Raw genomic sequence first — 17,276 nt, 5'->3', positions numbered from 1 at the left:
GATCCTAGCAAGCAATTTCAGGGGGTTGAGGGTAGTATTAGAGGTAAATTTAAGCTCTATTAAGAATTATTTCCGAGAGGTTTTACTGAAAATGCCACATTTCTTTCCAATATGTAGCTGGCCCACACTAGCAAGTAATTCCATGCGGGGTGGGTTGTTATTAGAGGTAAGTTTAATCCATATTACGAACTATTCCTAAGAGGTGTTAATGAAAATGTGGCGTTTATTGGAGCCAAGACTAATCATATTCACCCCCGTATTAGCCAAATCTAGACGGGGGCTTGTTATTAAACATAAATTTAATCCATATTAAGAAGTATTTCTGAGAGGTTTAAATGAAAATGCTACGTTTCTTTGAGCCAAGGCGATGCATATTAATACCACCGTGACAATATGTGGCTAGCCCACCCTAACAAGCAATTCCAGGGGGGGCTTATTAGAGGTAAATTTAATCCACATTGAGACTATTTCTGAGAGGTATTAAGGAAAATGCCACGTTTCTTTTAGCAAATACTATGCATATTCACGTCAAAGCAACAATGTGTGGCTAGTCCAACCCCTAGCAACCAAATCTGGGGGGCTTGTTATTAGAGATACATTTTGTCCATATTAAGAGATATTTCTGAGAGGTTTTACTAGAAATGCTACGTTTTCTTAGCCAAACCTATCCATATTCACACCACCGTGACAACATGTGGCTAGCCCACCGTAGAAAGCATTTCCAGAGGGGGGTGGGTGTTATTAGAGATAAATTTAAGCAATATTAAGAGTTACTTCTGAGAGCTCTTAATGAAAACGTTTCTTTGACCTGGTGTTAAATTCCAGTCCCCTCCGCCGGAAAATTCTTTTAACACGTTCAACCGTGTATCACATTGAGGTTGTCTTGCAAAAACTCGAACCATTGGATTTAAATAACGTTATGATCATAAAATCATCTGAAAAATGCCTTTGGAATGATGAAGGAGCCGGAGGGCTCCAGAGTGCCAGTAATAGCGTAGCACGGGGATGTGAATTAACAGGGTGTATAACGGAGGGTTGGGTTGCCAAAATATGAATCAATGGATTTAATGCGTGAGTTTTAACAAGAAAATATCAGGAGAATGTCTTAGGAGTAATGTGGGGGTGCTAGAAGGTGTCAGAGGGCCAGTCATAGTGTGGCTTGCAAAAACACGAACCGTAAAAAAATACCTTTGGAATGATGAAGGGGCCAGAGGGGCAGTAACAGTGTGACACGGTGGTGTGAATTGACAGGGTATATCACCTTGGAGGGAGGGGTTGTGATAATATAAACCAATGGATTTAGTGTATGATTTTTAACATGAAAATATCTGAGAAATGTCTTAGGAATAATTTAGGGGTGCTAGAGGGAGCCAGAGGACCGGTCACAGTGTGGCAAAGTTGTGTGAATTGAGGTGGTATATCATGGAGGGTTGGCTTGCAAAAACATGAACCATTGAATTTAAACCGTATTTTTAACAAGAAAATATCTGGATCATGTCTTAGGAATGATGAGGGGACCAGAAGCTGCCAGAGGGTAAGTAATAGTGTGACGCAATGGTGTGAACTGACATGGCGTAATATGGAGGGTAGGCTTAAAAAAACATGAACCAATGGATTTAATGCATGATTTTGAACATGAAAATATCTCAAAAATGTCTTAGGAATATTAATATGTATCACAGTGGCGCCACGGGCCAGCCACATATTGCCATGGTGGCATGACTTGCTTGGACTAACAACTAACAGCTTTAAGTTAAGGTGGAAGATGTTAAAGAACTTTTTAGCGGAGGGGGAGTTAGATCTAACACCCGGTCAAAGAAACGAGACATTTCCTTTAAGAGCTCTCAGGAATAATTCCACTAAGAGCTCTTAATATGGTTTAAATTTATCTCTAATACCGAGCCCCCCCTCTATAATAGGTTTCTAGGGTGTGGTCCAGCCACATATCGTCACGGTGGCGTGAACATGCATAGTCTTGGCTCAAAGAAACACGGCATTTTCATTAAAAGCTCTCAGAAATAGCTCTTGATTAAGATTAATTTATCTCTTATAGCGAGCCCACCCCTGATTGAATTTGATGCTAAGTCCCCCCAAAATCAGATGCTAGGGCCCCCGGTGGGTTAAATGCTAAAGCCCTGATTGAATTTAATGCAAGGAGGCCCCGGTGGTTATGTTAGGTTAGGGGCTTGGTGAAATGGGATGCTAGGGCCCCCTGTTAGAATTGGATGCTAGGGCCTCCAGCGAAATTTGATGCTAAGAGTCCCGTTGGAATTGGTTGCCAAGGGACCCTGCTGGAAATGCTCGTTAGGGCTCCCGATGTAATGGAATGCTAGGACCCTCGATGGTTAGGTTAGGGGTCCGGTGAAATCGGATGCTAGGGCCCCCAATGGAATTGGATGCTATGGCCCCCCGTCGTTAGGTTAGGGGCCCAGCGAAATTGGATGTTAGGGCCTCATTGGAATTGGTTGCTGGGGCCCCCGACTGCTAGGTTAGGAGCCCCGATGAAATTGGATGCTAGGGGCCTCCGATGGAATTAAATGCTAGTGCCAACGGAGGTTGGGTTAGGAGTCCGATGAAATTGGATTTTAGGGCCCTCTATGGAATTGGATGCTAGGGGCCCATTGGAATTGGTTGTTAGAGTCCGGCGTTTTGGAATGTCCCCCACTAGTGGACCCACGAAAGTTTTTTTCCTGGCCCTGGGCCCTCTATGGAATTGGATGCTAGGGGCCCATTGGAATTGGTTGTTAGAGTCCGGCATTTTGAAATCTGCCCCACTAGTGGACCCACGAAAGTTTTTTCCTGGCCCTCGCAGGCTTATAATCACAATAACCAATGAAATCCTGATTAGGAGGGCTCCTGAAGGTTCTTAAACAATCAAAACCCTATTATGTAACAAGCAAACCGTATGACGTAACATCCAGGGAAATCCTGATTTGGAGGGTCTCGTAGGTTTTTTAAAGAATCAAAACCGGCATCTTGAGTGAATCACCGTTCAACTTAAAATCACTAAAGGAAGAAAGGAGTAGTGTCTATGTGTCATTTGAAAGTACCTATGGCATCACTATTAGAATTTCGGTTGCTATTAGCTTTGGTCGCTGCTTGCTTACAGTCTATTACAACAAACTGTTTGCTTTTTTAACTTACCTCTTCAGCCAAATGTAAAGAAAACAAAATTGTTGTGTACAGAAACGTGTGTTCCATTGATTTATATGAGAAAAATCGCCTTATAAATTGCATAAAAAACTTACATAAAAGAAATTACTTACAAAGAAACGATTAATGCTTAATGGCCAAGAGAATTTGGTTAAAAATTAGACAGCCATGTAAAAAAATCGTTAATTATCAAGTGTATGAAGAAATTCCTTGCATCTTTGGAAATTGAAGTAGGAAATTGTTTCCAAAAAATTGTTCACATGCTTTCGATGAAAGTAATATAGTCACTTCTTAGTTTACAGTAGATTTAAGGATTTTCTAATATTAATTCACGATTTGAAACATGAAAAGGTGATATTTCAATATAAAACAGTAATCAGATGGCAAATTAAAAAGGTAGGATTCGTATTCCCATTGAGGATCTTTTCATTATCTTTAACGAGCATCATCCAGGGGCGTCAATTGGCGTGGCAGAGGAGAGGGATTTCTGCCCCTCTATTTTTTTGCCCCTCTGACCAGATTTTGAAATTTCCTTTTTGTGGTATTTTAATTGAAAAATGACTTCTTTCTTAGAATTTTCATTGAAAAATGAAGAAAAACAGTTAAAATACGAAATAAAAAAATTGTAAAATTAAACAAAAATATATTTTGCCATTTCCTCCAAAATTTCTTGAATTGAAGCTACTAATATTGTCTACTGGATTACACTGTGCAATGTACAAGGGGATGTTAAGGGGTTTGAACCGGCCCAAAATGTTTTGTGCGACTCGTAAAAAAGGGAAAAAAATACAGACAGACAAACTTTTCAAAGTGTTTTCGAAGTTTTATTCTAACCCCTCCCCCTCTCCCCCAAAGAAAAATTCTGGATGTGTCGTTTGCTGTGCATGTGTATCTCAACTTCAAGGTGAAACTCAGGAAAATAATCAACTTTGATATTAAATGCTAAATATGTTGTATTACCATAAATTAATAATTTTCTGTTTTTAATCCTTAAGATAGCTTTCTTTCTAGATAGTCTCATTTCAAAATAGTCTCTGTCTTGGAATCCCCAAGAAAACTTGCAAACTTACGTTGTTCGAAATCTCCGCTTTCCAATTAGGATTTTTTTTTGTTCTGCTGACAATATAAAAGTTAAGGAAGAATAATCAAAGGGATAGAGATGGGACCTCTGGTTCAAGGTTTCTTCGATTCAAGGCCACCTAAAATACTGGCCCTGAGCTCGAGATTTATTGAAAGCTACGTTAACATACCGTTACTTCAAGTAGAGTTTTAGCCCAGGACCATCCTTCATAAAGAAGCGCAAATAGAATTAATGCTGTTTTAGTTCAAGGAAAAATTCAAACAATTAAAATTGTTTTAGGACTTCACACTAATCATCTCAGAGGACTTACAACCAATAGTTTAAACTGGTCAGCAGGGTTTCCCGGATCTTCCCAGCAACTATCGTATCTAAATGCCCAGCTCACTAACCCACGACAAACAGTGTCAGAGTTTAGCTGTGATCCGGCTGGAACGAGGAACCTTCGTAGTGGTAAGATAATCATTTTTATATAGTGGTAAAATAGTAAACACTACACCTTCATAACCTAAAAACTGGATCTAAAGAGAAACAAATATTTGGTAATTAGATTTTTAGTGAAGCTATTTGTTGTCTGGATTCATTATTATTTTGTTTTCATATTTTTTTGAGGTATTTAGATAATTTTGGCTATTGTTTGTGGTCCACGCATCTGTTAGATATGTGCTTATATAATTATCATATTATAAGATAATATAATTATACTATCTTTACTTATATAATTTCTAGTAAAATGACACTCATCTATACAAATATTAATTTTAATATCCCTCCCCAATAAATTCATCCGTATGTTCACATAGACGATACTAGATGACTTATGATTTTAATTACAAATCTTGCACTCAACCATAAAACTTTCCCTTTATTCAAAACTGATAGCCCCCAGAATCCCGTAGGAGCTTCCAGGTAAAGTTAGGATTATTTTAACCTCGAACACTAAATAGAACTTGACCTGACTTTCAAAGCCAATGCCTAATTGGAAATGTATGGTCCTGGGGTACTAAAGCTTTTTTTTGAACCATTTAGAGGAAGCATTGGTCGGAACTTTCCGTTTTGTTTTGCTATATTATGCGTATACCAAGTGAAGTATTTTTCGCTTGTATAAATCACATTGTCTTAAAATTATCAAATGAAACTGGATTTACTTTTTCTCTAAATTCTTTTCTCTAAATCTGTTTGATGAAGCTGAAGCTTAAAGATCTTATGGACGGAAAGGTTAATCCTTTTGTTTCCATATCCCAATGCACATCCCAAGTGTTCCAGATGTTTTGGCCCTCATGTGAATTTCAAGGAAAACCCTTGCCAAGCCTTGCCAAAATGTGCAAATTGCACTATGGAACACGTAAGTTTTAGTCTGAAATGCAAAGTTCTCCAATCGGCTCTCAACAACGCTAATAAATGAATGCTCAAACTCCGTTTAGCTTTGTGTCCCTTAATATTAATGGTACAAAAGACAAGGATCTACTGATTAGTGAGCATCTTGAAAATGATATTGTGTTTTTACAGGAGCACCTTCTCTCTAAAGTGAATGTTGATAGCCTAAAGTGTTTTCGGACCCATTATACCTTCTTGAGAGCCGCCCAGAAAACCCGTGGTAGACCATCAGGAGGTCTGGCCATCTATTTCAGACACAAGACTCAGCCGATATTATTGCAAAGCGACGCTAGCATCTTAGCGATAAAATGTGGTGATACCGCATTTATAAACATTTATTTCCCCTGTAATAGAAAGACTGTGCAGTCATTGTCTAGTTTTTCACAAGCATGTAATCGCCTACGAACACTACTTAGCGACCTTTCAAAACAAAATACCAAATGGGTTCTCGCCGGCGACATGAACACTGACTTATTATCTAATTCTGACCGATCTGAAATCTTTCTCGATTCACTACCCGAAGGATTTCATCTTGCTGATAAAGATCTCCTAATTACTTATATTCACAATCGTGGTGGTCTTACTTCCAACCTTGATCATGTAATTGTGTCAGATTCAACTCTACTTTCATCAATAGTTCATGTGGACGACTCTAAAATCGACGACGATCATTTACCAATCACGTACCAACTATCTTGCTCCATGGCAAGCTCTGTGCAACGTAACTCTCCCAAGTGGTTCTCAAAGTTAAATTGGGAAAATACCAATGTTCCACTTTATGTATTGACATTGTCCCAGTTATTATCATCTATTAAAGTGCCTTTCCACTTATTGCAAACATCTGTATCTACAACTTCAACTCGGATAGATATCAACTCGTATTATCAGCAAATAGTGTTCTGTCTAAAGTCTGCCGCTAAAAAAGCTGTTCCCTCCGAGTGCGTGCGAACGGTTACTCGCAATCCCTTTTGGAAAGTTGATCCTAAAGTGAAGATGGCTAAACAAAAAGCTAAGTTCTGGCTCCGTATGTGGATAGCCTGTGATCGTCCTTCTTCTGGTTCAGTACATCAAATAAAACAGAAAACCAAACGAGAGTACAAATATTCCCTGCGTAGAGCGAGACTGAATGCCTGGGATGGTCCTTGTGACAAGAAATCCTGGGATCGTGTTATAAACAGTGTAAAGTGTTCACCTCCAATTAATTCGTCTCTTCGGCTATGTGACTTCGTTTCTCATTATAAAAATATTTTGCTTTCATTTAATATTAATCTCCAAATCATTTTACAAAGCTTGTCAACTCAATCCTCCCAATTCGTATCAACCAATCTCAAGTGTTATCGGTGGAATCTGGTGTTATACTCCGAGCTCTTAAGCAAGTGAATATGTCTGAGTCTCTCGATAGTGATGGTCTTTGCTTCAAGTCTTTTGCTTATGATTGTCATGAACTGCTGAAGCATTTGCAGTTATTGTTTCAGATGTGTTTGGCACAGGCCGTTGTGCCAGATAGTTTTTTGTCCGGTTGTATATCTCCCATAGTTAAGAGGGGTAAGGATCCCAGTGCTTGCTCTAATTACTGTCCTATCACTGTGTCTTGTTTTGTTAGTAAGCTATTTGAATATGTACTGCTACCGGCCATTAGCTCCAAGTGCAATTTTACACCCTTCCAGCTTGGTTTTAGAAAAGGTATGGGCTGCGTTCAAGCTCACCATATTGTGGGTCGGCTAATGAAACAAGCTGTTGCTCAAAAAAGTCCCCTGTATTGTTTGACTGTTGACATATCTAGTGCTTTTGACCATGTAATTCATTCAAATACTTTGTTTTCTCTAGCAGCCTCAGGTGTTAACCTTTCTATTGTTTCCGTGCTTAAGTAGTGGTATGCTAATTCTTCAGTTAGGGTGAAGTGGAATGGTACTGTAGGGGAGTATATTCCTGTTACAAAAGGCGTTAGGCAAGGTGCCGTGTTATCCCCGAGCATATTTAAATGTGTTTTAGCTTCGTGTCTCCAACGTCTTCAACCGTCAATTTTTTACAATGATAATTTAGGCATTAGTCACGTTGCATATGCTGATGATGTTCTGCTTCTGTTTTGTCCGGACAAAACATAGTCTAATTACCAACTTTTACCGGCTTTCAGCCGCACTATCCACAGTAGGCCTTTCAGTTAATGCCTCCAAATGTGAGTTTTTGTGTTTTGGGAGTCCTGCACCAGCATCACCTCTTTGCTTGGGTTCTTCAACTATACCATGTTCAGCAAGTATTAAATGGTTGGGTCTCTCTTTTTCCACGTCACTTTCGTCAACTTGCTCCGCTGTTACGTCCAGCGTGCTGAAAAGTATGCGGGTTGGATACGCGAAAATTTCACCAAATCGTGGTCGGTATAACCGAAAAGGACTATGCCGTCTTTATTCTAGTTTTTGCGCCCCTGCTGTTTTTTATCTTTCTGGTTTTGCTTTCCTGCTTTGCAAGAAGAATACAAAGAAAATACGCTCAGGATATTTTAAGTATTGCAAGTATTTGCTGCGTCTACCTCGGTGGTATCGGAATCATACAGTCGTTTCTAAATTTGAGATCGTTGATGCGCCCTCGCGACTGAAACATTTATCTAAAGATATATGTCTTAAAACTCGGCAAATGATTGGTGTTTTTGACCCTCTTTGGCCATTTTTTGAATTGAGGTAATTTACTTATGTTGTATGTTGTTTTGCTGCTATGTTATTTATGTTGTTATGTTTTTTGTCTTGTTTTTTTCTTTCTTTTTGTGTGTTTACTCCACAGTTTAATATACTCTGTGGGTTATAAATAAGTTATTATTATTATTATTATTATTATTATTATATATTATTATGTACTACTGTTGTTTTGAATATCAGCTCTTATTTGTTATGATTAGAGGAAGACAAGATAGACAAACATAATGCTGTTTTAATTTTTTGATTGAACTGATAATTTTTAGTATTGGAGTTAATTAATTATTAAAATTATAGTCTGGCACTACATCAAGTACAATAAAAAACATATTTTTTAAAATATTTTTCAGTGTTTCTGGAATAGTTGTTTCTTAAATTAGGATATATGTTTTATTACATAAGTTTAGTTGTTTAAGCATATTGGCTGATTAAAACTGCAATTTAATTAATAAAGGGTATTGTATTCTTTTGGGTAGGCTGTGGAGGATCCACCATTACTTGGAAGATAAAGATTGTATAAAAAATGAAATTGGTTTTGTGTACTAGGCTAATTGAACCTTTTACATGGCTAAAATACTCTAAAGAAAGGGATTGGACCTTTCCCGAAGTTGAATTCTGATCATATTATTGAGACTCAGATACGCAGCTATTTAAACACAAATATCAGAATCCAATTAAAAAGCTTTTCTAGTTCTAAAAACATCTAAAAGAAAATAAACATGCTATTTAACAGTAATAATCTCTAAACTGAGGCAAAAACGAGAGAGAAAAGGAGGGAACAAGAGTTTCGGTACAAGTTTTCAATTAATTTTTCGCACTTAAAATCATTCAAAGAAAATGCAAAGATATGGAAAACATTTCGCATATCTTTTAAATACCTATTCATATAATGCTTAAATTTATCTAAAAGCAATCTCCTTGCCTTTTTAAATCCTGATTTGCAAGTGTTACAATTCTGCACACTCATCGAGAATATTAGTATTTCAATTTTATCCTCTTTTTCAGTGTTGCCAACATTGCCATCTGTCTCCTCGCCCATACATAACCTCAACCACCTACAAATGCCTCAATACCAGCAAAACTGTATGACTATGAAACGAGATAACGCAGTTGCAAGTGATTCTTTCCTTAATCCATTCGTATCTAACAATCTACAACTTTCCGTAACCATGCATCCGGAAGAGTTATCGATGCAGTTAAAAGAAAAACTTATGAGTCTGCAGTGTAAGCCAACACCAGAGAATGGAGGTGGGAAGATCCAGGATATGCAGAGGCATGGATCTGTCGTTTGGCGGCCTTATTGAAGTTGAAAAAGTGGCTATTACTTGTTCAGTCAGTTCTTTTGGAAATTATGCTGCTTAAAAAGTATTGTCAGATGTTAAAGTTAAACTAGAAGTAGAGAGTTATTGTATAGAGTAGACATAAGTAAAGAAAAGCTGAAGACTAATTTCTATTTTGTATTGTTTTTTTGTGACTTATTTAACATTTAAAAAGGAAAAAGAAAAAAATCGTAAATCTAGGCTTTAACAGATAATTGATTGATCTTATATTGTTTTCTGTGTAAAACTAATTAAATCCCCCCTAATTTTGTTTTTTCTGAAAAAAGGACAAAGTCGTCAATTGAATTTATTTCCACAAAAATTTATTTGTATCAGTGCCGTCCAAAGCATGGTTGGGAGCAAAGACCACTAAAAAATGAAATAAAACCTTAAAATTAGGATTTTTAAGATTAAAATTAGGAGAGTATTTCGAAATACTCACAAGTCTGATTGTTTCACAAGTGAATATTGACTACCATTGAAAATTGTGAATTAAATACATTAAAACTGTGAATTTATTTTCAAAATATAGAGAATCAAAGTTGATTCAGACTTATGTCAAATGTTTAAATATAAAATGTATCATAAACAATAAATTCAAAAATTAAATAAAAAAAAATTTCCCTAAGAAAAAAATAAAAAAGAAGCTCCTATGTTGGTAAGTGTTGCGCAACAGCTGAACTAAAAGTTTAAGTACTATCACCACACAGTCTATCGCATATGGGAACAGATCTGACACCAGAGTTTTGACGGTGATGCGTTAGGGGGTGGTAGATCCAAGTATGTCAAAAACTAATTTTTGAGGCTACAATTTTTTACTTTTTAGACTAATCTTTAGTATGAAACATTTCCTTTTGTGTATGTGGCCATGGGTAACAGATATTGTCAAGAACATTTGGCAAATAAAAAGCTATGATTATTCACTAAAAAGGTAAAGGGAAGAAAATTATTAAAAACTCTTAATACATGGCTTTATAAAAAAATCGCTCATTAATTTTGATTTGAACTGCAATCTGAATTGGAGTCGAGATGTACTCTTTTTTTTAACATGGCACTTTTTATTTAACGGCCTTGTTTTTGTTATTCCAAGAGAGAAAAAACATTGCCCCCTGACCTTAAACAGTCTACCAGAGGGTATTTCAATAAAATTAAAAGATAGAAACTGTTCTCAAAAATTTTAACTTAGTGGTCAGGTTCGAGTTCTAAAGCACGATCCAAATTCTTTCAAACTAGCCAGTATCCATTTTCAAAATGACTTTCTGAATAAAGCAATTCAAGTTCACAGTATGTTATGGAAGCAAAACTAGATCTAGATTTTAAAAACAAGCAAAGATAATCATAAATCTGGCTTTTGCCTTAGAAACTAAAAGTGAAGCTTTTGTAAAAAATTGCTACTTTTAGGACTAAAGGACGTATATGACATTTTCAGAACTTCGAGCTAACTTTATGAGACTCTTTGCTAAAGCTGCGGTCAAATTTGTGCCTAGCTAGACAACATTACCTTTGACCAATCAGTACTGCCAATAAAAAAAAAGAAATAATTTTTTTGATCAGTTGAAAATGATTTTATCTAGGTATTGATGTTTAGCTAAGCACGCGTGTGAACTAAGCTTGAGCTGTTCTCAAAGGGAGGAGCAATTGGCCAATGTTTTTCCAGTCACCCATTGATTTTTCATGTCTATATTGCCCCCCCCCTTTTCTTTGAGAACAGCTTAAAAAACAGATTTTGGCAACTATCCCATAAACGAGAAAATGTCAGATGCGACTTTTAGACTTAGAGCTTGATTATTGTCAATATATATCCCGGCTTACATTTACATTTGATTGCTATGCCATGCATAGTTTTTTCGTGTTCAGTTCCCCACAAATAGAGACATTTCTATTTCCAGATAAAGGAAAATAAAGAAGAAAAGATATAGAACAAGAAATTCTAATGTCCAGATAAGAGGAAAGATAAAGACAAATTTATTCTAAATAAAAGAAAACAAATTAAACATCCAGATAACGAAAAACCATATGTCCTCAAAAAAAAAAAATCTGATGTGTACCTTTTCAAGCGTTTAGTTCGACAAGATCTTAAATAGTTCCTATTACCTGTGCCATAATTTTTTTGGTTTATTTTCATGTACAGAGTTGTCTCAAATATAACTTTATTTGTTTTACATTGCGTTTGTGCTTAGGATTTTTTTTTTTTTTTTTACAATTAATATTCTTTATGCAGTTGTCCTTACACCGAGATAAAATCTGTTATAAGAAATGGTAAGAATGCTTATCGTTATTGGCTAAAACAAAGCAGAAATCTTTAATAAATAGCTAGTTCTGTATGGCATGGTTTTTTCATTAATATCCATTAGGTCTTTCGGTATATAAGATTTCGTTGGTACTGTTTATAATTAATTGACATGGCTAGCCACTGACTTGGATACTCAGGTGTATTCTCAGTACGTACTTGTGATTTTTGTTTGATTTACAGACAAAATAAACAAGAGATAAGAGCTCATATGGCACTTGTGACGAGGCCGGAACCCCACCCCCTAATGCCCCAAAGCCCGGCCCCGCCACGAAACTCGACCCCGGCACTGAAACCCACCCCCTAACTCCCCCAAAGAGAGCAGATCCAGTCCGGTTACGTCAATCATGTATCTACGACATTTGGTTATTCTACCCACTAAGTTTCATCCCGATCTCTCCACTCTTAAGCGTTTTTCAAGATTTCTGGTTTGCCCCTCCAACTCCCCCCAATGTCAACAGATCTGGTTGGAATTTGAAATAAGAGCTCTGAGGACATGAGTTCCTTCTAAATCTTAAATTTCATTAAGATCCAGTTACCCGTTCTTAAGTCAAAAATACCTCAATTTTTCTAATTTTTCCAAATTAACACCCCCAGCTCCCCCAAAGATAACGGATCCGTTCCAATTATGTCAATCACGTATCTATAACTTGTGCTTATTCTTCAAATCAAGTGTCATCTCGATCTCTCCACTCTAAGAGGCTGTAAATTATCTACGAAGTAATCTACTAAAAAAAAGAAGAAGAAATTTCGGAAGCTTTAATTTTAAAATTTCATGACCATGTGTTGGGATTGGTAAATCCCAAGGAGAGCGGAGCTTATTGACGTGGGCAGGTCTATGTTAGTAGTCGTTAAGTGTCCATCTTACCAAGACCTACCGTCCTTAATGGATGAGTTTATCAAAAATGACTCAACTCAGATGACGCCAGAAGACTACATCCCATTAGGTACGCTGAAATGGCTCATTTTAAGTTGGTGTTCATCCACCCTTTCGTGGATGGCAGCGTGAGAGTATCCAGGTTGCTCATGAACTTCATTTTAATGAAGGCAAAATATCCGCTCGTAATAATAACTAAAAAAAGTGGATGAATATTTTCAAGCCATAAGAGATGGTGTGCTAGGTGATATCAACCCTTTTGTAAGATTTATAGCTCAAGAGATAGATAAAACCCTAGATGTCTTTCTTTTGGCCAAATCAGACTTAGCATAGCTGCTATGTCTTCTTTTTGGATCATTCAGTTATACCAGCAGCTATTGGCGTAGTTTTAGTTGCAACTTTTGGCTTTATTGTCTGCAGCTGTTGGCTTTGTTTTAGATCCAACTGTTGGCTTAATTGTCTGCAGCTTTGGGTTTAATTGTACCCGCCGAAAAACGTATTAGTTTTACTTGCAACTGTTGATTGTAATGTATACAGCTGTTTGCTTTGTTTAATTTAGTTTAATATTCGGTTCAATATTCAGTGGAAGTTCTTACCAAAACTGACAATTTGTTTTATATTAAAAGAATATTTTGAAATAGGGAATTTTGAAAAACTCGAAACTTTGGCAATCAAAAACAATAGGAAATTAATTAAAAAAAAATTCCGAAAAAGAAGTTTTCTGACAAAAAGTAAAGGTCATATTAAACTTAAGATCAGAAGAAATAGAAACCTGCAATAACTCAAACTCATAACAACCATATACGTTCTGAGACCATACTGGCTATGCATGACGTATGAAAACAAAGAAAGGAAATAATAAATGAAAAGAGAAAAAACAAAATAGGTGAAAAACGAGGATTTTATCATCCAGTAGCAAAATATGAAAAACAAGCATATATTTCGACAAGGACCTCCGCCAAGTCGTCCTCAGTGCTAAAAAAAAAAGAAAGAGGAAAAAAAGAAACAAAGAAGAAACAACATCAAAATCTAACCTTTTTAAGTGAACTGCACGAGAGGAAAAAATACACTGAATCAAACAACAAAAATCAACTTGAAATCAATGAAAGAGAAGTTACCAATTAGATTGAATAGGTATCCTTTGCCTTGCAACAGATTTCGCCTGTCTACAATTTCGATTTTCCTTAGATTAAACAAAAAAAACGAGTTTTTTTAAATGAAAGTAAGGAGGTACATTTAAACTTAAAACGAACAGAAATTACTCCGTATATGAGAGGGACTTTTACTCCTCAACGCCCCGCTCTTTACGCTAAAGTTTGACTCTTTCTCTTAACTTTACATTTTAAAACAGTAAAAAACTTTAGCGGAAAGAGCGGGGCCTTGAGGAGGAAAAGTTCCTTTCATATACGGATTAATTTCTGTTCGTTTCAAGTTTAAATGTCGCTCCTTACTTTCATTTAAAAAAACTTGATTTTTGTTTAATTATCTAGACGTTCTTGAATTAATGCATGTTTTGATCTTGGCTCTCCGCACAGAAATAATTAAAACGAAATTTGCAATTAATTTTTTTGCGCTAAATGGCTTTTTCATAGTTTTAATTGGAAGATTTTGAGAAAAAAGGAGTAAGGGAGGAGGCCTAGTTGCCCTCCAATTCTTTGATTACTTAAAAAGGCAACTATAACTTAAAATTTTTTACGAACGTTTTCATAAGTAAAAAATATACGTAACTTACGAATTAAATTAGCTAGCAAACTTCTATATTCGTATGTTTTTGTTTCGTATATGAGGGGGCTCACCCCTCTTCGATACCTCGCTCTTTACATTAAAGCTTAAATTTTGTCCCAATTCCTTAAGAATGACCACTGAATCACAAAGGCCGTAGAATAAATAGTTGAAATTACTAAAAATACTTTAGCGTAAAGAGCGAGGTATTACGAGGAGGTAAACCCCTCATATGCGTAAAAATTTCTCTTCGTATTAAGTTTTAATGTTGCTTCTCACTTTCAGTAGAAAAAACTTTTCATATTTATTTTTTCATTGTTTTTTTTTTAAATAATGCTAGAAAATCCTGCGCCCCCTCCTTTTTAAGTCTCTTCCCCCATGAGAAAATCCTTCATAAAAAGATCCTCCCGCGTACCCTCCTCAACTCTCCTCCCCCAAAACCAAAAAATCCCCCTGAAACCGTCTGTACACATCCCAGTAACCTATATGTAAACACAGGTCAAAGTTTGTAACTTGCAGCCCCGCCCACGGGGCCCGCGGGGGAGCAAGTCGTCCCCAAAGACATATTTTTAGGTTTTTCAACTATGTTGAATTAAATGGCTATCTCAGAATTTTGATCCAGTGACTTTGGGGAAAAATGAGCGTGGGAGGGGGCCTAGGTGCCCTCCAAATTTTTGGTCTCTTAAAAAGGGCACTAGAACTTTTAATTTCCGTTAGAATGAGCCCTTTCGCGACATTCTAGGACCACTGAGTTGATACAATCACCCCTTGGGAAAAAAAACAAACAAACAAAAAACAAATAAATATGCATCCGTGATTTGTTTTCAGGCAAAAAATTAGAAATTCAACATTTTTTTTTAGATAGGCGCTTGAAACTTCTACAATAAGGTTCTCTGATACGCTGAATCTGATGGTGTGATTTTCGTTAAGATCATATGACTTTTAGGTGGTGTTTTCCCCTATTAACTAAAATGAGGCAAATTTTTTCAGGCTCGTAACGTTTGATGGGTAAGACTAATCTTTATGAAACTTATATACTTAAACTCAGCATTAAAATGCAATTCTTTTGATGTAACTATTGGTATCAAAATTCCATTTTTTAGAGTTTCAGTTACTACTGAACCGGGTCGCTCCTTACTACAGTTTGTTACCACGAACTGTTTGATATGCGGACAGGTTGTCTTAAATTAGACTGGGCAAAAATATTCATAGAGTCTTTTAATATTAAATTATTATAAGTTGGGCTTAAGGAAATATCTCCCGTGTCTCTATTTATAGCCAAATTTCTATTTATATGTTTTTTCTATCTCAATTGCATCATTAAAAGATTGCGGTAGGCCATTTACGGTAGATATTAAAGTTGCCTCTTCAAAAAGAACTAAATGGTCAGGATTTTCGTATATATGCTGGGCCAGAGCTGAATCAATGTTGTCATTTTTATTTTCCAATCTCAGGGACTTATCTATTGAAATTTTGTGTTCTTGCAATCGCTCCCCTAGTTGTTGATGGCTCCTTCCAATGTAAAATTTTCCACATGAACACGGGACTCTGTAGACACCACTACATAGTATAGGGTCCGTTTTATCCTTTCCCGAGTTGAAAAAAAATGTTCAACTTTTTTCTTAGTTTGGAAAGAAACAGAGATATTATGTTTTTTTAAAATTTTAAAATCAACAGAAAATATCATCAACGAAACATAGACTCAAAAGATATGTTCTTAGTAATAAAATATCTAATTTCAAATCTTTATTACATCAGACTTTATCCGTTCCGAATTTTCTCCAAATCTTAAACATCTCACAAAGGTCTTTCCGACACGTTTCTAATTTAGCAAAAACTCGCTCATCAGAAAAACTTTCAAAACTCGAATTTCAACATTTTCAACAAACACGGATTTTCCTTCCTAGATTTTGTCCTGGCTCTCCTTTGAAAAATCTATCCTCCGAGGTTTCCACAATCAAGGAGCTAAGTATTCTATCAAAAGGACCTAAGTTTGCAATGGCTCAGACACACGTAAATATATCAGAAATTATTATGAGTGTGGAGTCCGGTATTTTTAGCTCTCATGGTGAAGTTGAAAATCCGGACCTACTAAGAGGAGAAATAGTAAAGAGTATTCTTGATTATAAGCCGTCATTGTCGCTTACAACTCAATCAAAGGAAGAAATTAAAATCCTCCAAAATTTGGAAAAAACTTAAAAATACAGTAATTACAAGAGCGGAAAAAGGAAACACAGTTGTGATTATGGATTTTACAGATTATCAAAATAAAATAAATACCCTTTTATTGGATAAAAATACTTATCTATATATATAAAAATAAGTTGTCTGTGTGTGGATCTGTGGATGGATCAGGTGACGTCATGTTTGTCCGCATATGACGTCTGAATTATTTCACACTAATACAAAAGAAGAAAAAAACTAAAAAAGGTAAAAACTACAAAAAAAACTAAAAAGAAAAAAAAACTAAAAAAGCTAAAAAACTAAAAAAAACTAAAAAAAGGTAAAAATCTAATAACTAAAAAAAAACTGAAAAAAATAAAAAAAGGCAAAAACTACAAAAAAAAAAAAAACTAAAAAAAAAACTAAAAATGCTAAAAAACTAAAAAAAAACTAAAAAAAACTAAAAAAAGGTAAAAAACTAAAAAAAACTAAAAACTAAAATGAAAAAAACTAAAAAAAAGGAAAAAACTGAAAAATAAAAGAGAAAAAGAAAACTAAAAAAATATAAATAAATATATATAAAAATAAGTTGTTTGTGGGTTATGTCTGT

General features: G+C 35.7%; 1 protein-coding gene across 1 annotated transcript in view; it reads left to right on the top strand.

Annotated features, from left to right (window-relative positions):
- LOC136026442 (runt-related transcription factor 1-like) overlaps positions 1–11,776 on the top strand; it is a 47,257-nt gene extending 35,481 nt beyond the window's left edge. The window contains exons 4-5 of the mRNA XM_065703036.1: positions 4,514–4,684; positions 9,301–11,776. Of these exons, the coding sequence (XP_065559108.1) occupies positions 4,514–4,684; positions 9,301–9,599 (470 nt within the window). The 3' untranslated portion in view covers positions 9,600–11,776. The remainder of the gene's footprint in view (positions 1–4,513; positions 4,685–9,300) is intronic.
- The last annotated feature ends 5,500 nt before the right edge of the window (positions 11,777–17,276 follow it).

This window comes from Artemia franciscana, chromosome 4 (genome assembly GCF_032884065.1).
Source record: "Artemia franciscana chromosome 4, ASM3288406v1, whole genome shotgun sequence".
NCBI lineage: Eukaryota > Metazoa > Arthropoda > Branchiopoda > Anostraca > Artemiidae > Artemia > Artemia franciscana.
This window is presented reverse-complemented; position numbering and strand designations above follow the sequence as displayed.